Source organism: Peromyscus eremicus, chromosome 2 (assembly GCF_949786415.1).
Source record: "Peromyscus eremicus chromosome 2, PerEre_H2_v1, whole genome shotgun sequence".
Taxonomy (NCBI): Eukaryota; Metazoa; Chordata; class Mammalia; order Rodentia; family Cricetidae; genus Peromyscus; species Peromyscus eremicus.
In genome coordinates, this window is record NC_081417.1 from 121,701,988 (window position 1) to 121,729,867 (window position 27,880).

A 27,880-nucleotide genomic window follows, 5' to 3' on the forward strand; every position below is an offset into this window, starting at 1 on the left:
GGGGCGTGTCCCCTGAGACTTCTGCGGGCCCCCGAGGCGTCGCGGAACCGGGTAAGAGTAGTCCCGAGGAAAGGCGCGCGAGCGAGCGAGCGAGCGAGCGAGGTGGCGCATCTGGGCGGGTCCAGCGCCCGGAGGAGGGCGGGGCGGAGCTGCGCCGGGCGCGCGCCTGGGAACTCCGCCGAGGCGGGGGCGGGGCGGGGCGGGGCGGGGCGGGGCGGGGCGGGGCGGGGCGGGGCTCGGCTCGGGGCCCGGGGCCGTGCCGGGCGGGGATAGCGAGCGGACGGTCCCTTGGCGGAGCTACCCGAGGCCCAGGCGAGCGGGTCTGCGCTGCGTGTTGGGCGGGCACCCGAGAGGTGGGAGTCTGGTGGCGAGGCGAGCAGAGGGATGCGAGCGGGAAGGGAGCGGTTGTGAGAGGATGCGCGGCAGGCGACCGCGGGTGGTGCGGCGACGTCACTGGGAGAGGGCAGTCTGACCAGGGCCTGGCCTCTCTCTCTCTGTCTTGGAGACCTAGGGCCCCTCCCCAAGAACCTTTTAGTGACCTGAAATGATGCTTTGACCTCCTCGAAAGGAAGAACAAAATGTAAGACATCATCAGCATCGTCCAAACTCAGTTATAAATTGTATTTAAAGTCAATGCGGGTGCATTTAGGCTATTTTAAATCATTTGGGTCTGGGGCTTGCCAGGACGTGAGAGGACTGTGTCTGGGCCGCCGCTCTGGGAGACAGAGGATGACCGTTTTTCAAATTTACACGGGAGTTACCAGTGGATGGCATAGGAAAGGATTTGGGGCGCGCCGATGTAAGAGCACCCAGAGCCAAGGGTGCTGGCCAACAAGAAAATCAACCCAGGACTTGACCCAAAGGTTTTCTCAGAGAAGGACCAGAAATGGCCACACTGTGCACAGGAGAAGAAAACTATGGCCCTGGTGAAGGATAAGGCACCGGGAGTCCCTGATTGTAGAACACACAAAACCTGCATCTTGAAGCTATGGAAACATGTCTGCTGAGTAACCGGTTTCATGGGTTAACTTGGGGTTGGTTTGCCTCTTTCTCATTAATTGCAACAAAAACTTAATGAAAACCCAACGTCTGCCCCCTTTCTTCCACGTCTAGCAGGACAGATACTGGTGGTTCTAGGAGGTACGAAATACGTTATGTATTAAAGCACTTGTTTGCTCTTTTCGTAGACATCTTAGATCATTTAAGAATGAGGTAAGAAAAGAACTGAGCATTTGAAGAGTACACGCTGGATCCCATTCATCTACTATATACATCAATTCAAGAACATTTCCCTAAATGTTAACTCTTGTTTACTTGGTTTTTTTGTTTTTGTTTTGAGAACAGGCCTCTTGTAGCCCAGGACGGCCTTAAACTCACTTCCAATCCTCCAGCCCCCACCTTCCCAGTATATGTGACATCATCCCTGACTTGTAATTCTCCCTTATACATTATTATCCACATGAAATATACATACTGCATTTGCCTGTTTTGAGACGTTCACATTAATTCAGGTAGCAAAAGTAGAATTAGAAAATACACCACAAATTTGTTTGTCATCCTTTGCAGAGGCGTGCACCCTTAGTACATGCACTGCCAGAGGAGGCACTGTAACTTTTTAAAAAGTTGTTTATTTAGATTTTTATTACGTTTATTTGTTTGTGTGTGCAGGGGAAGGGGGACATGCTCCTGAACGTATGGAACTTCATAATGTCCTTGAAAGGCTCTTCCTAGAACCGAACACAGTATTCTAGATGTGAATCACACTGATGGCGCCCAGCTACTAGTTGTGTGTCCATTATCAGCTTGACAGGAAGCGAATTTCAAGTTGCAGATTATATTAACCTTTACTGGTGTAGTGCCTTGGCACTTAGTACAATTGGGCCTCTTGTTGGTTGGTGTTCAAAGAATTTGATGGAATATAGTACCTCTTTAACTTTTTTTTTGTTTTTTTTTTTTGTTTTTTTTTTTGTTTGTTTTGTTTTTCGAGACAGGGTTTCTCTGTGTAGCTTTGTGCCTTTCCTGGAACTCACTCTGTAGCCCAGGCTGGCCTTGAACTCACAGAGATCCGCCTGCCTCTGCCTCCCGAGTGCTGGGATTAAAGGCGTGCGCCACCACCGCCTGGCCCTCTTTAACTTCTTAAATTGTGTTTTGTTTTGTTGGGGTACTGGAGAATAAACCTGGGGCCTCGTGCTTGCCAGGAAGGCACTTTCCCATTGAGCCACACCCTCAGCCTAACTTTCAGTATAATCTAAAATAGCATTTTAAAATTTTACCTTTGGAGCAGTGTTGTCTTCTGTTGATTTTGTTGTGGACCAAACCAGTTAAATTTTAATATATCTAGATCAAGGGTTGTGAAGGGCCAAATAGTATTTTAGGCTTTATAGTCTGTGACAGCTACTTGGTTCTGCCACACATAGGCAGTCATAGACAATATGTAAATGGATGAGCATGACCTTGTACCACTGAAACTTTTCTCCAGCTTGTCTCTCTCTCTCTCTCTCTCTCTCTCTCTCTCTCTCTCTCTCTCTCTCTCTCTCTCTCTTTCTCTCTCTCCCCCTCTCCCCCTCACCCCCTCTCCTCCTCTCTCCCTCTCCCCCTCTCCTCCCCACCCCCCAATTGAATCCAGGCTCATGAACATGCTAAGCACATGCTGTACAACTGAACTATGCCCCTATCCTTCCGCCATTTCTTTTTGAGGGTCAGTTCTGTCATTCATCATGGAAGCTAACGTCTCAGCTTAGTGTTGTCTGCAGAGTTGATAAGCATGCTTCTGATACCCTTAGTTAACAACAGTGTTGTCTAAAATATCTTTACTTTATCCCATGGTGGGGGTGATAGGATCTTACTCCGTAGCTAGGTTCAATCTCTAGCACTCTAAAAGATAAATTTAAGAAGTACTAACTAAGATAATAATACAAATCTTCCACAAGTTCATTTTGTCTTGCTAATAATTATTCTCTGAGTATAGCTATTCAAAGAGTTATAGTTTTTGAAAGCACTGTCATCCAGCCCATATTTCCTTGGTCCAAAGTGTATCTCGAAAATATTTGTTATGTTGTTCAGAACAAACATGTTCCTAATTGATAGGAACTCCAAGAAAGAGAAAGAACTACTTTGGTGTAAGTTGGTAGTTAATGTTATTATTACCTTCAATTTTACTTGTCTGTACATTTTCAATTCTTAATAAATTAAGAATTTTGTGTGTAATTAATGTCTAGGTCCATCAACATATATGTAGGAATTCTTTATTTTCCTCCTCTTTAAGGATTAACAATATCCATCCAATACCAGTTCTCTGGTATCGATAGTATAAAGGTTATGGTAAGATTGGTCAAGAAAAATGCACACGGAAATGCTAGAACATAGTTTTCACAGTATAGCCATGGTTGTCAGTACCATTGGTACTGTTTTTAAACTATAATAGAAAGTGAACTAATCTAAAATCCAAGTGCTAATCTAAAATCCAAAAATAAATGAATTAAAAGTTATCAGTAATTGCTGGGCGGTGGTGGCGCACGCCTTTAATCCCAGTTCAAGGCCAGCCTGGTCTCCAAAGCGAGTTCCAGGAAAGGCGCAAAGCTACACAGAGAAACCCTGTCTCAAAAAACCAAAAAAAAAAAAAAAAAAAAAAAAAAGTTATCAGTAATTAATATAAGGTCTACAAGATGCCTCAGCTGGGAAAGTGCTTGGTATATAAGCCTGGACTATCTGAGTTCGGTACCCAAAAACCTACATAAAGGTAGAAGGAGACAACTGATTTCTTCAAGTTGTCTTCTGACTTTCACAGGCACCATGACGCTCCCACCAACATAAACATACATACACACTCAGTAATAATAATAAGTAAAATTATTTTAAAATATTTAAATTATAAAAATTGATTCAAGAAGGTATAGAAATCCTGAATAGAACTACCAAATTTGAAGTAATAAAAAATTGCTCTAGAGCTGGGCTGGGTGATACACTGGCACACTCCTGTGATTCTGTCACTAGGGAGGCTGAGGTAGGTGAATCACAGGTTTGAGGCCAGCACTGTAAACATAGTAAGGACTTAAACAAACAAACAACAACAATAAAACAGGCCCTATAAACCAGCTATGGATCAAATACCCCCCTCCCCCAGTGTGTGTGTAAAAATGACCAAACCTAGATAACATGTTAGGCCAGCACTCTCCTACTCAACTACTCCATTCTCTAATAATCCCTACTCTACATAAAATTGTTCCAATAACTAGAGAAAGCTTTCCAGCTCCTTATTTCCTTTGAAATACCATCCTAATCCCAGGGCTATAAAACTGATTAAATGGCAAAAAATTCTAAACATGAAAGTAGCAAATCTTTGGATAAAAATAATGCATCTTGGGCATGTAGACTTTTTTTTTCTGGCCAGGACCTGGGGATACTGTAGCATTAGAAACATTTTATTTAATTGATCACATTAATATTCTTAAGGAAAGCCATATGGGGGTCTGGAGAGATGGCTCAGCATTTAAGAGCATTGGCTGATCTTCCAGCGGTTCTGAGTTCAGTTGCCAGCACCCACATGATGACTTACAACCATCTATAATGGGATCTGATGCCCTGTTCTGGCATGTAGGTATACATGCAGACAGAGCACTCATACCTAAAAAAGTACATAAATAATTTTTTTTAAAAGCCACATGGTATCTTAATACATGAATTTGATAGAATGCAATGCTTATTCATTTAAAAGAAAAAGTTTAACAAACTAGTACAAAAAATTCTTAGAACAATAAGATCTAGTAAAACATCATTTTACTAGATCAAACACAAATTTGACATCTAGTGTTAAAATGTGGTAAATACCCATTGTTTGGCTAAGAATAAGGAATTTTGAGTATTGTTTTTACAAAGATCTCCTTTACAGTAGCAGTAGAAACTAGTGACCAAGAGTTAAAAAATCTAAGATGGGGTAAAGAGATGTTGATAAACTGTATAATATTTTAAGGACTTAAAAAGTCCTAAGTAAATGCAGTTATATGCTAGATACATGACACCTATTCATAGAAGCATGCCAATTCTCTCCACTTTAATCCATAAATTTAATGGAATTGTTTCTAATAAGGTTCAAAGTATAGCACCAAACAAATTTTAAATGGTAAATAGAGGAACTTCCCTTGCTGAATATTATAATGTATACCTGTCAAGCATAGTGACACAGGCCTATAATCCTAGCACATAAGAGGATAAATCAGGAGGATCAAGTATGCAAAGTCAGTGTGTACTGCATAGCAAGTTCAAAGCCAGCTCAGGCTATATAAAAAGACCCTGTCTGGGAAGAAAGAAGAAAAACAAAGTATACTGTATTCTATCATTTGCTTTCAGTCTGTGTCTTTATAAAATTAGAGTGTGTCTCTTGAAAATATTATTTGATTGATTTTTAAATTCAGTCTAATCTAGTGTTTAATTTACTAATGGAAAATGGGGAAATAATGTGTTTTTGTTTAAATCTGTGTTCCTGCCTTCTTTCAATATAGTCAAGTATTTTTCTGGTATTGCCTTTTTATTCTTCTCTGTTGGCTTTTATCTTAGCCTGTTTTGTACTTCTATAACAAATTACTTGAAGCTGGGTAATTTGTAAAGAAAATAAGTTTATTTAATACATCGTTCTGGAGGGCAAAGAACGTGCTAACATTTGCTTGGCTTGGGTGAGGACCTCATAGGTGATAGCATATAGGGGGAAGGAGAGGTCATAAAGCAAGAGAAGGAAGCAGGAGAGCAGGGATGGACCAGGCCTATTCACAGAAATGAATCACTCCTATAAAGCCCAACCTACTCTCTGAGACTAGCATTAATAATCCCTTTAGGAAGCCTATTGTGACCCATTCACCTTCCAGAGGTTTCATCTCTTAAAGGTCCCACCACCTTACAGTATAGTTATAGTAGAGACCAAACTTCCACCATGAACCAGAGAAACCTTCTTTGTTTGTTTGTTGGTTTTCTCGTTATTAGTTACTATATAATCCTAGGATTATGACATGCATCCTTAACATCCTAGTGTCTCTGTCTGTCTGTCTCTCTGTCTGTCTCTGGTTTTGCAGTGCTGAGATCTAACGCAAGGCATTGTGCATGCAAGGTCAGTGCTTTACCACTGAGCTGTATCCCTATCCCCTAGTCTATATTGAATTAATATTGTATTATTTCATGTTCAGTGTTAAGAATTTTACTAACATGATCTATAAATATACTTTCGTTACTTTCTTCTTGCTTTGTATTATTTATTGCCTTTATTTTGTTTTTTATTTTTGAGAAAGGTCTTGTATAGCCCAGATTAATAGAAAGGTCTTGTAGAGCGCAGATTGGTGTCCAGCTTGCTATTATACACTTGAGGATAAACTTGAGCTCTACCCTCCTACCTCCACCCTGAGTACTTGAATTATAGGCATATGCCACCACACCAGGCTCACATTTGCTGCTTCTGCATCTCTACTTTCCATTGCTATTATGTTTAGGCCACTCAGTAGATTGGGTCTTTTCTGTTGTTCTTGTTTTGATGCTGGGGATACAGCCCAGGACCTCTTGTGTATAAGGCAAGTACTCTATTACTAAGTCATGCCTGCAGCCCAGGTCAGTGGTCCTTTAAAGAAAACTTTAAGCTGTTCTGTTAACAGTGTATTTACCATCTCTAGTGCTTTTCATTTCTTCTCAAGATCTGGATCTAGCCTAGAAACATTTTAGTCTTGATTGGACTAAAAACGACCTGCGTTAGTCAAGTACCCTTCTGGAGGTATCAGTCTTTCCAGAGACAAGTTATTGTGGTTTTTGCTCTGACCGCTTTTCTTTTTTTAGCAATTGACTGATGTGCCTAAGTAGAATCTTCTATGTGTTTGTTCAACTTAAAGTTCAGAATTTCTTGGAGTTGTGAGTTTATAGTTTAGATTTGGGGAAAATTTCAGCCATATTTCTTCATAAAATTGTCCTACATTATTCAGTTTCCTCCTTCTAAGATACCAATTCCAATTGTGCATATTTCAGACTAGTTTGTTTTTACTTCATAAGTCTGATGCTCTGTTCACTTGTTTATTTTTAAGTTAATTTATTTTTATTTTATGTGAATGGGTGTTTTGCTTGCATGTATGTCTGTATAGTACATACATGAAGTGCCCTCAGAGGCCAGAAGAGGGCATCAGACCCTTTGGGACTGGAGTTCAGATGGTAGTTAGCTACCACAAGAGTGCTGGGAACTGAACCTGGATCCTCTACAAGAGCAGCTGTTAACCACTGAGCCATCTCTCCAGCTTCCTTCACTTATTTTTTAAAATATTTATTTTGTTTATGTATGTGTGTTTCTGTGTGCATGCCATATGTATGTGGGTGCTTGTGGAGACCAGAAAAGAGTGGTCAGATCTCCTTCCACTGTGTGTTCTGGGGATTGAACTCACATCAGGTGTGGCTGGAAGCACCTTTACTGACTGAGCCATCTTGCCAGTCCCACTGATCTTTGCTTAATACTAAATCCTATGTGATGTTAAGTAACGTTTTTTAAAACTTTAGATAACCGTATTTTTCAATTCCTGAATTTCTGTGTTGTTCCTTTTGAATTTTCATTTGTCTTGTAAAAGTCGTTTTTTAATCCATTTTCTCCATGTCTTTCTAAATTATTTAGCAGATTTATAGTTACCTTTGTATTGTCTGACATAAATTAGCACACGGTAGCTCCAGGACCTGAGTCATCTGTTGAGCTGTTTCTAATTTTATTTGATGTAGTGTCTCAACAGAAGGTAGAGTAAGTAGATAAGTACCCCCTGGAGAGTTCACATCTTTTCCTTTGTCTGGGAGCTGGGCTCAGAGACAAATCAGTTCTTCTGCTGGGTTAGACCATGTTGCAATTTTAAATGTTCAGTTAACTTCTGGTTTCAAATAACTATGTAGTAAGCTTAATTTCTCCTTCATTGGGTTTGTCTCTTATGTACCCTAAACCAAAGAAACCTTTCTTTGCTTTTCAGCTAGCACTAGCTTCCTGTGAAGCTTCACGAGGGCTTGTTTCTTTGATCTCATCTCAGGTGACATGTGTGGGGGCTGTGCTGCAGCTGTACCTAATTGTACTTAACAGTGCTGCATGTGACAGTGATAAATTCACAGACATAAGGGGAGAGAGACGCCAGATACCAACAAGCCTGCACAAGATTCCATGTACGTGAAATGTAGACGATTGATCGACAGTATTAGAAATAGGACCACTCTCCTAGTGGGGAGGAGGGAGAGGTAGACTCAGGAAGGGATGAGGAAGACTTCTCACAAGCTCTAGTATTTCCTTACCCTGATGTGTTGGCTTTGTAAAGCTTTATTGAATATATGTTTGTGATTTGGTCCCTTTTTTGTGTGCATGTTATAGTTGGGTAGGCAACTCTTGCATCAACACCAAAGCCCAAGCCATAAACAAAGCATGGTGAAGCACATCTGTAGTCCTAGCAGTCAGGAGGTTGAGGCAGGAGGATCAGAGTTTGAGCTAATAGTGAGAACCTGCTTCAAAAACAAATTTAAAAAGAAAAATCAATCATGGATTGGGAGAAGACATTTATAAAGATACATGTAACAGGCTTTGTATCTAGAATATGATTTAAGTTTTTTTTTTTTCTTGTTTGTGTGCCTGCAGGTGCGTGCACACAAAAAGTCAGAAAAGGGATTAGATTCCCAGGAGCTGAACTTCAGGTAGCTGTAGGCTGCCCCATGTGAGTGCTAGGAACTGAACTCTGATCCCTAGAATCCTTGGGAAAAAGCCAGATATGGTGGCATGGGCTGTTCAGCTGGGCACTGGCGAAGTGCCAGTGAGAGCCCCTCAGAGGAGGTAAATGGTATTCCTGTGCTTGTCTTCTGGTACTCCCACACGCATACACACAGCTGTCTAGTTACTTCGTATCTATCTGCATCACCATCCGAACAAGGTTGGTGAAGCAGAGGATAAGATCTGAGAGGATCTGTAGCCTCCATAGTGGAGCTCAACAAAGTTTCTTCAGCAGAGATGGGTTTAAGTCTCTGACCAGGTGACTAGTTCAGAATTTTAAAATAAGGGTATCACTTTCCTTATTTCATGTTCCTATTCAGAAAATGATAGCTGCTGCTGTTATGGGTCCCTGTAGTTTTAGCTGTTGGAGAGACTGAGGGAGGGGGATCACATGAGCCTGGGGGTTCTTGAGGACAGCATGGCTAGTAAAGCAAAACTCTCATCTCAAAAACGCAACCAAAGATAGCGTGCCAGATTGTAAAGGAGCCTGGTTTGGTGGGCAGACCTGAAATCCCAACTCCCAGGGAGTAGACAGAAGAGAATCCTAAGTATGAGTGACCTTGTCTCCTCCCAAAGGAAAAAAATCAAAAATACAGCCAGGTGTGGTGGCTCATACCTGTAATCCTAGCACTTGGGAGGCTGAGGCGGGAAGATTACTGTAAGTTCTAGGGCAGCCTGGGCTACAGAGTGACCCAGTCTCAAAAACAAAAACCCGCAAAGTAAGCATTCTTTGATGCTTGGATTGATAAGGGTGTAGAAACTCACAAAATACCTATATTTACTCTCCAATTTTTTTTAAAATTCATAAATAGTAAAAAAAAAAACCCGTAATTTCTGTCACCGTAGCTTGTTAACTATCTCTGTATAATAACTGAGGGTTTTAATTTTAGAAACAGAATAATGATGCCAGTTCACGTAGTCAAAGACATTTTGTGGAGACTAGAAGTGGGAATGATCGTATTTTATAGGTCATCCAGGAGAGGGCCAGCGTTTGCAGGAACCAGTGTGCAAGTCCCTCCCACGTGTGGAATAGCTTGTTGTTAAACGGTGTGCTAGGCAACAGCCTTGCTTTCTCTTCTGTTGAGAATGGAGAGTTGGCTTTTTCACTGTATTTTTATAAACATTTCAGGTTAAAGGCTTTGAGATGAAGAAGACCGATCTCTGTTTGAGCACGGAAGGGACTGAGGTGATTCTGGCTACCTCGAGTGATGAAAAGCACCCACCTGAGAATATCATCGATGGGTAGGAGTGGCTGTTCCTTCTGTTCTGCTTCCAGGCTTAGTGTCAGAGAAGGGAGCCCCTTGAGTGCTGGGGCCTATTCTATAACAACGGGCACTATCAAGTGGTGTAATAAATACTTAGTGAGCTAGATGACTTCATAGTGTCTATTTGTGGAGTCATTCTTTAGCTAATCCAGTTGTGAAGATTTAAGGTTGGGTTTTTTTTGTTTTGTTTTTTTGGGTTTTTTTTGTTTGTTTTTGTTTGTTTGTGGTTTTTTTTTTTTTTTTTCGTTTTTCGAGACAGGGTTTCTCTGTGTAGCTTTGCGCCTCTCCTGGAACTCACTTGGTAGCCCAGGCTGGCCTCGAACTCACAGAGATCCGCCTGCCTCTGCCTCCCGAGTGCTGGGATCAAAGGCGTGTACCACCACCGCCCGGCGATTTAAGGTTTTTAATCCTTAACAATTCTTAGACTTTTGGGCAAACAGATTCAGTTTTTTTTTTTTTTTCCAATTTATTCTCTTTTTCAGTGATGGAAATTGAATCTAGGGCCCTCCGAGGGTAGACAAGTACTCTACCATCATGCTGTTCCCACGGCTTTTTTCCTGTTTGTACCCCCCCCTTTTTTTTTTTTTTTTTGCGTTTTCTTTTTTTTTTTTTTTTTTTTTTTTTTTTTTTTAAAGATTTATTTATTATGTATACAGTGTTCTGTCTGCATGTATCCCTGCAGGCCAGAAGAGGGCAGCAGATCTCATTACAGATGGTTGTGAGCCACCATGTGGTTGCTGGGAATTGAACTCAGGACCTTTGGAAGAGCAAGCAGTGCTCTTAACCTCTGAGCCATCTCTCCAGCCCCCTTTTTTGCGTTTTCTAAGACAAGGTCTTACTGTGTAACCTAAACTGTGTAACCTAAACTCAAGACTTACACAGTTAACTTACTATGTAACTTAAACTCAAAATTCTCCTGTCTCAGCCTCCAGTGTCCAGGAGTATAATTGTGTTCCATCATTCCTAGTTTGCAAAAAGGTGTGTGTGTGTTTTAAATTTTATTTGTTTTTATTTTATTCGTACTGATGTTTTGCATATATGTGTGTATATGTACCACATGTGTGCAATGTTCAAGGACAGAAGAGGGTGTCAGATCTCCTAGACTGGAGTTAGAGATGTGAGTTACAGTTGTGAGCTGCTGTGTAGGTGCTAGGAACCAAACCCAGGTCCTCTGCAAGAGCAGCTAATGCGCTTCACTGCTGAGACATCCTCCAGCCCGTAAATAGATTTTTAAAAGTGATTTACTGAGACAAAAGCCCAAGACTGAAACTTCATTCTATGGATATAAATTTTAATATCTGATGTTGGTTTAATTCCAGATTTCTTGGAAATATATAAACATTGTTACTTCGTGTATATTGCCTGTCTAAGCAGCGTCTTTGCTGAGCTGAATGCTTCACGACTTGCCCGTCCTGCTGTGGTCGGACTTTCTGGGCCCACCAGCCGGCAAATAACTCAGAGATTTATTACTAATTATGAAAGCTTGGCCTTAGCTTAGACTTTTTCCCAACTAGCTCTTATAACTTAAATTAATGTTCGTATTAATCTACGTTCTGCCACATGGTGTTACAGCCTTTCTTCCATTCTCCTGTTTCCTCTCCGTGTCTCGCTGGTGAATTTGAGAGCCTCGGCCTCAATTTCTCCTCTCAGTTTCTCTCTCTGCCCAGAGGTCCCACCTATTCTCTCCCGCCATTTAGCTCTCTATTAAACCAATCAGAAGGTGCCTCAGGCAGAGACACATTTTTACAGTGTACACAAATATTCTGAAACATCCTGCGTTGTGTGCTTCATTCCAGTTTACACATGCCAGTTTACACATGCCAGCGCTAGAGCTTATTCTGGGTAGAGGTCAGTAGTATTCTCAGACCTTTAGTGCCAAGAAAAAGTGGCTAATGGAGAACACACCTTTTATTTATTAATTTTAAAATTTTGTTTTATATGTGGGTGTTTTACCTGCACATATGTCTGTGTACCAGATGTGTGGAGTGCCTGGAGAAGCCAGGAGAGGATGTCAGATCCCCTTGACTGGAGTTACAGACCATTGTGAGCCACCTTGTGGGTGCTGGGTCTTCTGGGAGAGTAGCCAGTACTCTTTACCTCTGAGCCATCTCTCTATTCTGAGAACACCTCTTTTAAATAGTTCTGGCTTATTATTCTTCTAAATCCTCTCAAGGTGTATACTTAGCCAGTTTGACTGGTGGAATCATATCATTTTAGAGCTGAAAGGATCTATTAGATTATCTTTATTTTAGACTTGTTGGAAGACAGCTGTACACATTTAACACTGGTTTTAATTATGGAGGCAGAGCCAGTTGTAAGATGGAGATGTTATGAGTCTCCACAGTATATTGTGCTTGACAAGATCTCAACAATCAGACCTCTTCCTTCAAGGTCAGTTGCTACTCCTTTCTAGCACCCTTTCCCTCAGGCGGGGTTATTCATGTCTTTGCTAGGCTCCAGGAGCATTTGGTTTAAGTCTCTGTTATGAAATTGTATGATTTGATTTGTTTCATTTTTTTGTAATTTTTTTTGTCTGTAATATTAGTGCTCTCTCTCAGCTGTAAATTCTTGGAAATCAGCCTGTGTTTTGTTTACCTTTGACTCTACAGCATCTTGAACTGTTTGTTGACTAGTTTGTTGATTTAGAACACCAAATATTTGTTGAACTAATGTTGGAAAGCATGAGAGTGTAATTTATACACATGCAAACATATATAAATGTATACACACATACTTGTGACTGCAAATTTGTATAGGGCTTTACAGTTTGGGAAGTGATAAACACATATAAAAACTACTTTCAACTGGGCTTGGTGTCTCATAACTCTAATCTTATAGTACTGGGAGACTGAGGCAGGAGGAGAAGTGCCTTGAATTCAAGGCTTGCCTGGACTGTATAGTGAGGCCCTGTCGAAAATAAAGGGGGTGGGAGGTCTGATAAGATGTCTCAGGTAAAGAGTGCTTGCTGCTCTTGGAGAGGACTAGAGTTTTGTCTTAGCACCTATGTTAGATGACTCATGACCTCCTGTAACTCCTGCTCCAAGGGATCTAACATCCTTTTCTAACCTCTGTGGGCAACTGTTTGGGCATGTAGTATAAACACACAAACTCATGCACATACACATAAAGTAAATAAACCTTTTTTAAAAAAGGTATTTTTGGCCGGGCGGTGGTGGCGCACGCCTTTAATCCCAGCACTCGGGAGGCAGAGCCAGGTGGATCTCTGTGAGTTCGAGGCCAGCCTGGACTACAGAGTGAGTTCCAGGAAAGGCGCAACATTACACAGAGAAACCCTGTCTCGAAAAACCAAAAAAATAAAAAATAATAATAATAATAATAATAAAAAGGTATTTTCAACCTCATTTTAAAGATGAACAAAAAGATTACCAAAGGTAAAACAATTTGTTTAAAAAAAAATGGGAGGAGGGGGGTCTGTGGATAGCATGAGGAGTGAGTAGAAAATTTCTTAACAAAGAAAAATTAAAAAAATAAATTAAAAAAATCACACAGATAAACGAATGATAGAATCAACTAATACGCGTGCCTTCTGACTCCCAACTAAAGGTTCTGTATGGCTCAGACTTAAGGCTTGAATCGAAAACTTAGTACCTGCCATCGCCTATGTCTCATAGTTTTCCTTTGTTTTATATTTCCCATGAAAGTCGAGTAATCGTTATTTATACCACTGACTTGCTATAAAAAAATTAGTTACATACATACACAGAACTGCAGAGATTTGTCTTAAGTTGTTCATTTAGAATAGAGGTCTTTCCAGAAACACTCCTCACTTTAATTGGAGATAGATAGTTTTTTTAAGGCAAGATCAACTTATCATGCCCCCCCATTTAAAGCTTTAAAAAAATATGTTATGTGTATGAGTGTTTGCCTGCATGCATGTCTGGTGCCATGGAGGCCAAAAGAGGGCATCGGATCCCCTGAAATCTGAGTTATAGGCAGTTGTGAGCTGCCGTGGGAGTGCTAGGAATTGAACCTAGGTCCTCTGAATGAGGAATCAGTGCTCTTAACTGCTGAGCCATCTCTCCAGCCCCAGAGATTTTTAATCTATGTGGTTCTAGCAATCACTAATAGGCTTTATATAGTAGATATTAAAATTATTTTCTGCTGAAAGATTGTTTGATCTAAATGGAAATAGCTACAGAGTTACTTGGAGAAAGTGATGCTGTAAATTTATCCCTACAGTGAGGATTATCTTATGCTGATGATGAATACTTTAACTTTTCTTACAAGTTAGTTGTACTGTTTTTTGGTGGCTATTTGGTTTTTGTTTGTTTGTTTGTTTGTTTGTTTGAGATGGAGTCTCTTGTAATCAGGCTGGCATAGAACCCACTATATAGACAAAAATGACCTTGACCTCCTGATCTTTCTGCCTCTATTCCCCCAATCCTGGGATTACACTTGGCCAGAAAGAAGGGTTAAAGTGAATGTATTTATTTCCTCTTGACCCTGCCTTTGTCCTCTGTACTTACTATGGCAGTGGAAAAGGAGAAAAGAAACTCCACAGAGAAACAACAAAGCTGGGTGTGAGCTGTCTCAGCACTTGGAAGGCGGAGACAGGAGTGCTTCAGTGAAGCTGGAGGCCAGCCCGGGCAGTTTAGCAAAATACTGTCTCAAATTTTAAAAAATGGGGGGAAAAAAACCAAAAACTAGGACTATAATGGTAGATCCCTGCACAAGTGTGATCTGTGTTCAGTGCCCAATACATACTCATCCACCCCACACCCCGAGGAAGAAGTGGTCCTTTTTGCATAGTACAGTTAAATGTTATAGTTGAATCATATCAAAGGAATCATACATATTGTGGTTTGAGGGTTTTTTTGTTTTTTTTTTGTTTTGTTTTGTTTTGTTTAAAGTGGGATGACACTAGCTGAAGCAATTGATTGTGTATCTCAGGCTGGCCCCAAACCCATAGCAATCCTCCTGCCTTAGCCTTCCAAATGCTAAGAGTTAGAGGTATACATGTGCATCATCATGCCTATCTCATATGAGATCTATTGTTCATTGGTTTTCGGGGTGTGTGTGTGTGTGTGTATGTGTGTTTAATTTATGGGTATGGGTATTTTGCCTGTATACCCAATGTGTGCCTGGTACCCACAGAGGCCAGAAGAGGGTGTCAGATCCCCTGGCACTAAAGTTACAGATGGTTGTGAGCCCACCATATAAGTACTGGGAATCCAAGTCAGGTTCTTTGTAAGAGCAGCCAGTACTCTTAACCTCTGAGCCATCCCTCCAGCCCCCTTTTTAATGTTTTTATGACCAAGTCTAAGTGAGGAGTTGACTGGCCTGGAATTCTTGGTGTAAATCTGGCTGGCCTTGAACTTGCCAGGATCCTTCTATCTTAGCATGAGCCACCACACTCTGCTAGCATGGGGACTGTTGTGATGCTTCTTTCACTTACATGATTTTAAGGTTCCTGTATCTTGTAGTACATATTACTATTTAATTTTTTATTGTCAAACAATATTCACTTATATTGCTAGAGCATGTAGTATTTATGCATTTTAAGTAGACATTGTTTCTACTTTTCTAATTTTACTTAAAAAACAAAACCCACCAGCTTAGGAGCAGGGAGATGGCTCTGCAGGTGAAGACACTGCTGTACAAGCCCGACGGCAGCAGGCTTGTTTACCAGAGAGAGCTCATCAGCAGTGCAGTGTCTGACAGACACTGAAAAGGAGGCGTAAACAGATATATATATATAAAAAAAAAAAACAAACCCTGTCAACCTAGAATTCTTTCTCTGCTGAACATACTTCCAAAGTAAAGATAATTTATTTGTTACAGGTAAACTTGCATGACAGAAAGTATTAAATGAAGTTTTCAGTTTGAAGAGGTATAATACCAGAAAAAAAACTTTATGTAATGTACTAGAAATAAAAAGATATTTGGATAACTCTATTTTTCTGAGAGATAGCTAATCACTTAGTGATTAAAAAACATTATATTATGGAATTTATTACACATGTAAAGTATATTACTGTAGCACAAACATGAAGTTCTGAGTGATTTGATTATCACAAGGCTCTCTCTTTTTTCTGCATTTTCACGTGGTTGAGTATATGGTGTATATGGTGGTTTGAATGAGAATGGCCCCCTTATGCTCATATCTTTGAAAACATGGTCCCCAGTTGGTGGAGCTGTTTGAGAAGGATTAGGAGGTGTGGCTTTGTTGGTGGTATATCACTGCGGGTAAGCTTTAAGGTTTCAAAAGCTCATGCCATTGCCTGTTAGCTCTCTCTGCCTCCTGCTTGCAGATAAGGATATAAGCTTTCATCTGCTCCAGCGCCGTGCATAACTGCCTGCTAACATGCTTCCTGACATGATTGATGCTAATAGCTAACCCTCTAGAACTGTGAGCCCCCAATTTTTTTATAAGTTGCCTTAGTGACAGTGTTTTATCAGAGCAATTGAAAAGCAACTAAGACAGTGTACAGTGTGTGTGTGTGTGTGTGTGTGTGTGTGTGTGTGTGTGTGTGTTTCTCTCTGTATGTACATGTATGTGGAGGCCTGAGGTTGATATCCAGAATCTTCCTCTATTGATTGCCCTTCCCCCTTATTCATTAAGGCAGGGTTTCCCAGTGAAATCCAGGGCTCCCCAGTGATAAGGCCAGTCTTGCTAGCCAGCTTGCTCTGGGCATCCCTTGGCTCCACCTTCCTAGGCTGGAATTATAGGGGAGCTGCTGTGTTTACCTGGAGAGCCAAATTTTGTCTTTCTTGCTTCCATGGCAAGATTTTAACTGCTGATTCATCTCCCCAGTCCAGCAGGTTTTTTCTATATTAACTTTGACAGTAACCACGATAACACTTTTAAAATAAACAAAAGAAAGAGCTACCCTGATGTCATGGTATGTGCCTGTAATCCTGCCACTTGAGGACCCTAGGTGTGCATGATAACTCTGCAAACCTTTAATCCCAGCACTCCAGAGGCAGAGTCAGGTGGATCTCTCTGAGTTCAAGGCCAACTTGGTCTACAGAGTGATTTCCATGCCAGCCAGGAATAATACAGTGAGATCCTGTCTTTAAAGAAAAAAAGCTTTTTCCTTATGGCTGTTGCTATGTCACCCAGACTGAGGAAGACCCAGAAGACTTCTTGGCCATGACTGTATCAGTCAGCATTAGAAGCAGCCAGGAGGTCAGGGTAACACTGACAGCATGCATCCCCACAGGATCAACTTTGACAAGTACCATTCAGGTGACTTTGGGGAAGTTGGTATGAAGCATTATCACTTAGAAAGAACCAGAGCTTCTGCCCAACTATCAACCTGGATAAACTGTGAACATTTGTCAGTAAGCAGATGTGGTAAGCTGCCAAAAACAAGACCAGAGCTACGTCAATCACTGATGTAGTATGATCCTGATACCACAAAGTTCTGTGGAAGAGAAAGTTCCCTAAGCAGGCTGTCATTGTGAAAGCCAGATGCTTCAGAGGAAGAGCTGAGGAGATTAAGGGTGTTGGGAGTTTCTGTGTCCTGATGACTTGAAGCCACATAGGGAGATTAATTAAATGCTAACATTCTTTAAAACAAAAACCCCTGCGTAGATGCCAGTGAGATGGCTCAGCAGATAAAGGCATTTGCCACCGAGTATAGTAACCTGAGTTCAGTTCTTTAGACCCACATGGTGAAGCAAAGTTGATGCCTGAAAGTTGTTCCTTGCCCTTACCCTTCCCACGTGTACCATGGGTTCCACATACAGTTATATATACACACAAAAGAAACTATAATAAAAAATTATAAATGTGAATAGGTTGAAAGTGAGTAAATAAAAAATTATCTTCTGCCGGGCGGTGGTGGCGCACGCCTTTAATCCCAGCACTCGGGAGGCAGAGGCAGGCGGATCTCTGTGAGTTCGAGGCCAGCCTGGGCTACCAAGTGAGTTCCAGGAAAGGCGCAAAGCTATACAGAGAAACCTTGTCTTGAAAAACCAAAAAAAAAAAAAAAAAAAAAAAAAAAAAAAAAAAAAAAAAAAAAATTATCTTCTTGAATGAGGCTTAGCTACATTCATAATAAAGTAGAAAATAAGATTTCTGGGAATAAAAGGCTATTTGATACTGTTAGAGGGTCAATTCCTCAGGACGTTACAAATATATATATATATATATATGGGGAAACTGAAAGATGAACGAAATCTGCAGTTGGATAATTTAACATTCTTCTATTAATAAAGCTAGAACAAAACATGAGTCAATAAAGATTCAGATGATCTGAACAATGCTATCAGTTATCTTCATTAATTCATTTGAAATACTGTCATCAGTGGTGGTATATGAGACAAGTGCACATTGAATTTCCCTGAAGTGTCCTGGAAAATAAGTCCCATCAATCTCAGAAGACTGAAGTCATGAAGAAAATGTGCTTAGCTGGGAGTGCTAGCTCACACCTGCGATCTTAGTATCCAGAGGCCTCTGGGCGGCTACACAGTAAGGCCCTGTCTGAAAGAAGTTAAAAAATAAAACCAATGTAAATATTCAGTTTGGGAATCTAGGAAAAGGAACAAATTAAACCCAAAGAAGGTAGAAGAAAATATAACGGCTGGGATGTCACTCAGTTGGTAGACTGCTTGTCTAGCATGCATGAAGCCTTGAGTATTATCTCCAGCTCTAATCTATAATTTTAGTGCTCAGGAGATGAGACAGGAGATTCCTAAATTCAAGGCCAGCAAAGCTGCATATACAGACTCCGTTTCAACAAGCAAACAAATACAGAAAGCATAAATACTCGGTACTAAAAAGAAAGAAACCATATTAATAGAGAGTCTGAAAGAATAGCCATTACATTATAAATAACAAAATTAAGCTAATAAATTTAACAACTTAGAGGAAAGGGACAAGCCTTAAGTAATTTAAACTGTAAAGATAACACAGGGTTGGGCTGGAGAGATGGCTCAGCAGGTTAAGAACGCTGGCTGTTCTTGCAGTTTCCTGGTTCAGTTGCCAGCACCCATGTTGCAGCTCACAGCAGTTTGTAACTCCAGTTCCAGGAGATCTGATGCCCCCTTCTGGCCTCTATGGGCACTGTGTGCACATGGTATACAGATACACATGCAGGAAAACACCCATACACGTAAAATAAAATGTAAAAATTAAATGATACAAGGTGAAGTAGAAAACTTGAACAGACACACCTACCCATTACAGAAACTATCAAATACTCAAAGAAGAAATATCAATATTTTACAAATCCTTTTAAAAACAAACAAAGCTAGAGTATAGCTCAGTGATAGAGTGCTTGCCTATCATGTTTTAGGAATCAATCCTCAACAGATGGGAGGGGGGACTTCCTATTATCCTATTATCAAAACCAGACAGAGCATTACAAGAAAGAATATTGAAGACCAGTGTTCTTTCTGAAAGTAAATTGAAAGCTTTTAATAAAATATTTTAAATTGAATTGAATGTAGTAGCACATTCTTACAATCCTCACACTGGAGAGGCCGAGGCGGGAGCATCATGAATTCCAGGCTGAGGCCAGCCTAATCTTTGTAGCAAGACCCTGTGTCAACCAAACAAAGATAAAAACACGAAAACCCAAAGAATGGAATCTAAAAAGTGTAGTTTACCCTGGGAATACAAGACTGATCCATGCATAATATCACAGGAATACAAGGTGAAATGTAGAATAATTCACCATATTAGTAGAATGAGCACATGTCTGTAACCCCAGCATTGGGGAAGTAAAGGCAAGATCAGAAGTACAAGGCTAGTCTCGGCTACATAATGAGTTTAGGGGTAGCCTAGGCTATATGCATGATATCCTGGAAAGAAAAATCCTATATCAGGAAAGACAGAAAAGCATTTGACAAAATCTATTATTCATTTTGGTGTCTGCTCTCAACAACCTAAGAGAAGAGGGTCTCTCAGTCTGATAAAGACACTTTTCAGCTCAGTGGTCAAACTGGAACTACTTTCCTCCTAAGATTGGAAAAGTCCTTGCTGGCTTTGTCTTCTGGCGATCTCAGTGAGTACAGTAAGATAAAAAGGGACATGAAAGGAAGAGAAATGAGAAACAGTAACACTGTCTGTTCACAGATGATGTGAAAAACCCCAAAGAATCTACAAAACAAAACAAAAAACTGGTCATGATGGCAAAAGCCTATTCCAAGCACTTGAGAAGCTGAGGTAGGAGCATAAAGACCAAGCTGGGCTTCACAGTTAAACCCTGTCTCAACCCCCTAACTCAAAAGAAAAAAGTGGGGGTGTGGATTAATAGAGCTAGTAAGTAAACTCAGTGGATACAAAAATCAAGGAATTATAAAGTTAATTGTATTGCTGTGTGTTAGTTGGAAGTAAAACTGTAAATTTCACTTACAGAAGCTGGAGGCGTAGCTTAGTTGGTAGAGTGCTTGCCTGCATGCATGAAGCCCAGGGTTAGTTCCCAGAATGGTGTAAACTGAGTGTGCTGGTGCATACATGTACTCCTAGCACTTGGGAGGTAGAGAGATGTAGAAGCGGGAGGATGAACAGTTCAAGGTCATCCTCAGCTACATAGCAAGTTTCAGGCCATCCTGAGCAACCTAGTGAAACCTTGCTTCAAAAAGACAGTACAAGCACTGGGCAGTGATGGTGCACGCATTTAATCCCAGCACTCAGGAGGCAGAGACAGGCAGATAGTTTTGAGTACGAGGCTAGCCTGGTCTACAGAGCGAGTTCCAGGGACAGCTAGGGCTACACAGAGAAACTCCATCTTGGATCAGTGGGGAAGCAGAGACAGAACAAGCTAAGGGTGAAGCTCAGCAGTACAACCCTTCCTTGCCTATAGCATACAGGCCCCTGGTTCACTCCACAGCACTGAAAAAAAAAAAACCTGCAATGAATGAATAATGTAATGTTCATTGCATACACTATTGCATGGTCCATGATAGAAATTAAAGCAGCTGTTGGCTAAGGGCATGGAGAAATTGTCTAGAAGAAAGACAAGGGAATTTTTGGAATCATGGGAATGTTCTTTACCCTCATTGTTGGTATTGGTTACCTTAGTGAATAAGTTACATGAGAATATACATTTATCAAAACTCATTACACTTAAATTTCATTGTATTGAACTTTTACTCCCCAAGAAAGAAAGAAAAGGATTATATTGTTTAAAATAGAAATGATTATTCCTATAGCCAATGCCATACCTGCAACAGATGATTTCATATATGGTATTGACTATAGAAATTATATTCATGTAACGTGTGTGTGTGTGTGTGTGTGTGTGTGTGTGTGTGTGTCTGAGACTTGAAACTTCAGTTTTATTTCAGCAAACATTGTTCATATACTATAGGTCCCCAACTATAATAGTTATTAGGAACATAAAAATAAAGAAAGATTGGGTCTGGAGAGATGGCTCAGAGGTTAAGAGCACTGGCTGTTCTTCCAGAGGTCCTGAGTTCAATTCCCAGCACCCACATGGTGGCTCACAACTATCTATAGTGAGATCTGATGCCTTCTTCTGGTATGCAGACATGCATGCAGACAGAGCACTGTATACATAATAAATAAATAAATCTTTTTTTAAAAAAAGATCATTAAAAATAAAGAAAGGCAAGTGTCTGGGTCCATAGGAGCCATAAAAGCACAAGAGATACATGTCTAGGGTGGGAACGGATGCTATGAGGCAAGTGGAAAGCACAGAGGACATGATTGTCATCTGCTGGAGTTGGAGAAGGGACCATTAACTTTTGCAAGAGGAAGAAGAGATTTGGGGTCAAGAGAACTCATTAAGTTAGGTATAGAAGCATGAGTCTACATGATGTGTTTGAGAGTTGTAAGCAGCTTGCTGTGGCAGCAGTAATGGGATGACGTCGTGATGGGAGGCAATATAGTTTAATGATGGAACTAAAGAGGTTGGGTTTATAGTCAATAGGGGACTGCTGAAGGCTTTTAGATGGGAGGAACATCAGTTCTGCTGCAGCATTTTAGAAGACAATATCTGTTAGGAGTAAAAAGAGGGTACTAAAGTTGGGGAGATTATAGACAAAACCAAGTTAGAAAGGGATTGTAAAATAAGACAGTAGCTGTTTCTAATATTCATTAGAACATTATGATTACATTTTTATATCTGTCTATTCCTTTTATTCCTTTAAAATTAACATTAGGAATCCAGAAACCTTTTGGACCACCACGGGCATGTTTCCCCAGGAGTTCATTATTTGTTTTCACAAACATGTAAAGATTGAAAAGCTTGTGATCCAAAGTTATTTAGGTAAGCAAGTCACACATTAATTTTGTATTATTTTTCCACAGGCAGAGGACACATGTCAACTTTTGGCCAAAAAACTAGTTTTTCTTTATAGCACGGGACCTAGTTTTATTGATGAAATGGGAGGTGGAGAGTATGGGTTAACTGCCTTCAGCACAATTAGCCTCTCTTAAACTGTAAATTTGAAACCCTTCCAAAGCACATCATCATTTCCATGCAGTTTACTATGGGAGAGTCTTTGGCAGAGACTCTGTTAGGGATGTAAGAAGCTGGCTTGTCAAGATACTAGATTCTATGACATCTTCATCCCAGGTTCATTTAGCTGGAGTTCTCGGACTCTTTCGGTAAATCTGATAACCCCAATTATTCCCATCGGATAGTTTCGCTTCTTCTATTGCTAATGACGTTGTCTGGGGATTAAGAGTGGACTCTCCCCTCAGAACATCAAGTCCTGTCTGTGATGAAGTGTATCAGACAGAAGGAATCATGGCAGGAAACAGAATAGATCCCAGATGTTTCAAATGAAGAGACTTTATTACTAGATCTACTTATAAAATTCTGGCCTGGGATGCAGGAATGAATAAGGGTTAATGGCTCTCAGAAACTAGCTACAGTAGGGAGCCACTGCTGTCCTGGGACAAGGGAAGTGTTCCCAGATCCCATGGAGATTTGGGGACTGTACAGAGGGGCCTGGCTATCAGAAGCTATATAGTATATATATACACAAGACCACTCTCAAAGACTTGGCATGAAGCAGGACAGAGTGTAGATAAAATATTCCGCCCTCCAATCTTCTAGTGCTTTCCAGAAGCTAGTTGGTAAGTTAGTCTAGGAGATATAATCTATAGAAGCCAGCCCCTCCAGAATAGGACAGAGAAAGGGAAGGATGGTTCTGGGAGGTCACATGGAAACAATGGAGGAAAGCCTGTGTATAAAGAAGATATCTGCATGCTTGTTATGCTTCTGCCATGAATTTTGGAGGCTCTAGAGCCAGACAGGCCTCATCTGTGAACTCTTGTTCTGCATTTACTAGCTTTAGTCCATTGGACACCTTGCCTGGCTTCTGTAAGCCTGTGTCCTTATCAGGAAAGTGGGTTAATAATACCTTTCTCATAAAGACTTCAGCCAAGAGAGAATGAACATACCTGACTCAAAACATGTTCTCCATAAAGGCTTATGACCAGGCTACTAGAAATATCATAACCAGTATATAAATGCTCCAGATAATAACCAGATTCAGAAAAGCTGTATTAGATTTGTGCTCTGTAGTGTTAAACACTGCTAAGATTGCCATTATACAGTGTTACATTTTGCCATAGGGACTTATGGAAAAACAGTCACAGCTTCCAGGATTTGTTATTCCTGGTCCTAGCACTTTGAGTAGTACCCATCAATCTATGGTAGTCAAGTAGCAGGGAAAAGAAGAACAGAAACAACAAAATAGAATTCAATAGCTAATTAACATCTTTATTTATTCTGTTTATTTATAATGCCAGTGCGGACCTTGAGGATCGAAAAGACCACGTCTAAAGAGCCATTCGATTTTGAGCAGTGGGTTGAAAAGGGTAGGTGTGTTGCCAACATTGTTCTGAGCATGAGTAGATGCCTGGCCTCTGACTCTGCTGTCAGTCCACCTGCATTTTGGTAAATAAAAGGTGATTCTTTAACACAGGTAAGGCCTAGAAAAACACACATTTTGTAGTCTTCTTCATGTATTGTTTATATAACAATTCACATTTTCAAAATTTAGGTTATCAAAAATAGAGATGACACATTTAAGGCTTTTGAGAACGAGTAGCTTATATATCGACAAGCAAACAAATATTAGTTTTGTACCTTTCCTTCCTGATTAATGATACTGTTTAAATATCAGCTGAACTGGGCATGGTAGCACATGTCCTCAATCCCACAATTCAGAAAGCAGAGGCAGGGGGAATCTCTGAGTTTGAGGCCACCTTGATCTACATAGATCTTTCTAGGCTAGCCAACGTGACATAGTGAGTCCCTGTTTAAAAAAAAAAGTTCCTTTTGATAAACATTATCAGCTAAATTGCTATCCTCCATTTAAGCACAAACATACCTAATGACCTCATGTGTCTATCTCCTTTTCTTAGCAAATACTGTGAAAACAGTATAATAAAAACACATACAACTTTAGGGAGAAAAGAAAACATCAACCTAGTGAACCAGCCAAATGTAGATCAATAGATATTATTGCCAGAGGGACAGCAATAAATTCTGGAACATAGAAGATTAGGTTGTAACCAAGTAATATCAAGAAGTAAGCTAATTTATTACATGGAACCCCAGGAAGGCCTAGAATTTGAGAGCAGCAGGTGATGTAGAAAGTATGAACGAGACTGGTTCACAATTGGTTTCTTATTTTAGCAGTGTACTATTCATCTGGTTAGACTAGGAAGTTGATAATGGTTTAAGAACCTAGATTTCTACTTACCACAATATAACTTAACTTATAAATAAATAAAGAGAGCATAAACATATTATAATTCCAGGAAAAAAAACAACCTAAATGTAAAAAAAGAATTATTTATTTAACGTGTATGGATGTTTTGTCTACATGTATATCTATGCACCACATCCATGCCTGGTGCCCACGGAAGCCAGAAGGTAGGCGTCAGATCCCCTGGGACTGTGATTATAGACAGTTGTGAGCTGCTATGTGGGTTCTGGGAACTGAACCCAGGTCCTCTAGAAGAATAGTCAGTGCAGTGCTCTTAACCACTGAGCCATCTCTGAAGCCTCCCACCCCCCACCTCCCACCACCAATTTCTATATAGGTTTTTATTCTTTATGTAGTCTAGGCTGGTCTGGAGCTTATTATAATCAATCCTCCTGCCTCAGTCTCCTGAGTGCTGGGATTCTGGGTGTGTACTACAATACCAGGCTAGAAGGTGGAAAACATTTACTGCTGGGGAGCATACCTAGAGAAGAAGGCACAGGGAAACAGGGGACAATAGTTCTCTGTTATCTAAGGAAGGCATTAGGAAGCAGAAAAAAAGGCTCCAGGATCTTACTTCCCAAAGTCTAACCCTTTGGTCCTGGGTAGCTTTTGAAATTCTGTACATTATTTGGTACAAATTAATGTCAAAAGGTGTTATTATATTAACTAAATAGTTGATGTTTCTGAAAGAATACTCAATATAATTAATTCATGGCTAAATAAATGATTCCAGTAATATGTTATTAAATTTGAGTACCAGGAGAGATCATGTCACAGGCCATTCTACATCACAGTGAAATTTTCCTGTGGGAAAAATGGCTCCTTACATAAAAATCTGAAATTACTATTAGGAACTTGGTCAATAAAAGGGGTGGGGGCTTCTGCATTTTATCAATTCTTGCTTTATATTTCTTTAGTATAATTTATACTTGCATTGTCTTTTGTTTATACTCACTAGAGGTATTTTATAGCTCATTAGTTTTTTTGAAGTCATATGTCTTAAATCAACCCCCAAATAATGATAATTCCTTTAAATCTGGCTGTAACTTGTAGTTTGCCAAATAATCACATTTTGCTGGGCACAAATTTCCATAGCTATCCTTATATATTTGAACCTTAATTTATTTCTATTAAATTTGTGTTTTAGATTTAGTACACACTGAAGGACAGCTTCAAAATGAAGAAATTGTGGTGAGTGAACATACCCTGTAGGGATAAGATTATCTTTAGTGAGCCCAATTTAAATTTTAAACTTTCCTAGTATGAATTATTCATGATGAATATGCTCATGGTATTAGCAGTTCTTTGCCTATTTAACCATTAGAGATTATTCTCAATGATTTTATTAGCTAAATGTATTATTAATTAGGCTCTTTTTTTTTTTCAACCAATCCTGGAGAAAGTGGCTACATGGATACAACAATTGAATTCATTTATTTGTTTTATTTTGTTCAATCATTTATTTTTAAAGTATTTACTTTTTTCGTTTGATTCTTTAGGCTGTTTAGAATAGGAGACTAAAAGGGTTGAGATGTCAAAGATGGATGTTAATTACACGTGAAAGGACAAGAGAGGTTTAGATAAGGGAACTAGAGCATAGGATCAGCAACAAATAAGCCAGAGAGAGCTGAAGTGGAAAGAGAACCCGTGCTTTCTGACAGCATTCCATTGGGCTCTCCTTGTCAAGTGGAGTGAATGCCCACTGACAGATGGAAGCTGCTGCTTCATCAGGACTCCTCTGTCTCTGCTAGTTTGGCATGCCCTCGTTAAACAAACAGGAACTAGTAAAACACTCCAAGTATGTTTAGGTGCCAGTGTTGGTGTACAGCTGCTCTCCAGGAGGCAGAATGGGGGGCTGGAAGCCACTCACACTTTTATTATTGTCATAGCAGATCGACTCCATTCATTCCTCTACTGCTAACCATAGACCTCAGATAGTTACAACAAAATGTGTAGAAAACCTTATGTCATCTTTTTAAACTTAATATTATATTCCAAGCTTTATAATTATGTTTTAAGGTACTGTTTATGTATTTACAGACATTTAAGCTAATTTATTTTTTCTGTCATTACAAGTAATTCATAGCGAATATTAATATATGCTCTGGGCATTATGACCTTCACATTTTTTTTCTAGGATTAAATTTCATGGAATGGAATTGCTGGGCACAAGAGTATATGTATTTTATGGCTTTTTACATATATTGCCAAATTGGTTTCTAGGGAAATTATATAAATGTGAAAGTATAGTCATGCTTCAGGATAGTATATTTCCAAGGCATCACTAACTGACAGAAACTGCTTAGTATGAATAGTACTTTAGAAAGACACTTGTAAAACAGAGTTGCTCAGCGATGTACATTTGTAGTTTATAGTCCTCCCACTGTTTTTCATAAAACCATGAGTGATAGATACCATGCTGAATCACTCCCAGACAAAACTGCTAGACAAAGCTGGCTTGTCTTCTGAACACGATTATATTTTGTTATATGTTAGAAAGCTACTCTTCAGGCTGGGCAGTGGTGGCACACACCTTTAATCCCAGCACTCGGGAGGCAGAGCCAGGCAGATTTCTGTGAGTTCGAGGCCAGCCTGGTCTACAGAGTGAGATCCAGGACACGCTCCAAAACTACACAGAGAAACCCTGTCTCAGGGGGAAAAAAAAAAAAAAAAGAAGAAAGTTACTCTTCATCATCAAAGCTGTTGTTCTGCCAATTGCCTGTTAATAGTTTGCTAGGATTGCTAAAAGCATTCATATTGATTTTTTTTCTCCTTACAGGCACGAGATGGCTACGCCACTTTCTTGAGATTCATCATTGTTTCAGCCTTCGATCATTTTGCATCTGTGCATAGCATTTCTGCGGAGGGACTAACAGTCTCAAATCTTCCTTAGTAATTACAACAAAATGCTCTGAACTACTTTTAAAATATATTTATAGAAACAATGTTATCTTTGATATGTTTACTATTAAAGAGATTTGTATCACTCTGTTTCCATATTTATTCATATTTTCTTCATTATTTTGGCAAAGAAATTCTGGTTACATGAATAGGCAGTGTTGGAGGTGATGAGGAAATTTTGACTCAGTATACAGCTTACTCAAGGAAATGACTCCATGTAAAACCTTATAATTTAGCCGGGTGGTGGTGGTGGCGGCGGCGGCGGCGGCGCATGCCTTTAATCCCAGCACTCGGGAGGCAGAGGCAG

The 27,880-nt window shown here is 40.0% G+C and overlaps 1 protein-coding gene across 4 annotated transcripts; it reads left to right on the plus strand.

The window, feature by feature from the left end:
- Window positions 1–229: 229 nt before the first annotated feature.
- Ift25 (intraflagellar transport 25) lies at window positions 230–27,658 on the plus strand. 4 transcript variants are annotated; one of them, XM_059254638.1, is made up of 7 exons: window positions 239–353; window positions 8,025–8,154; window positions 9,876–9,988; window positions 22,108–22,214; window positions 23,708–23,776; window positions 25,820–25,863; window positions 27,452–27,658. In XM_059254638.1, the coding sequence occupies exons 3-7, from the start codon at window positions 9,891–9,893 to the stop codon at window positions 27,563–27,565; spliced, it is 432 nt and encodes a 143-aa protein (XP_059110621.1). In that variant the 5' UTR covers window positions 239–353; window positions 8,025–8,154; window positions 9,876–9,890; the 3' UTR covers window positions 27,566–27,658. The 4 variants fall into 4 exon arrangements, with proteins under 4 accessions (XP_059110622.1, XP_059110619.1, XP_059110621.1 ...); XM_059254639.1 differs by lacking the exon at window positions 8,025–8,154 and having other exon boundaries at window positions 230–312; XM_059254636.1 differs by lacking the exon at window positions 8,025–8,154 and having other exon boundaries at window positions 232–353.
- Window positions 27,659–27,880: the final 222 nt, after the last annotated feature.

What these genes read in the sequence shown, in the direction of transcription:
- Ift25 (XM_059254639.1), top strand. Translation starts at nt 9,891, where the DNA reads ATGAAGAAGACCGATCTCTGTTTGAGCACGGAAGGGACTGAGGTGATT. An exon ending in CCTGAGAATATCATCGATGG is followed by an intron (nt 9,989 to 22,107) that starts GTAGGAGTGGCT and finishes AATTAACATTAG; the next exon opens with GAATCCAGAAACCTTTTGGA. An exon ending in TGAGCAGTGGGTTGAAAAGG is followed by an intron (nt 23,777 to 25,819) that starts GTAGGTGTGTTG and finishes TTTGTGTTTTAG; the next exon opens with ATTTAGTACACACTGAAGGA.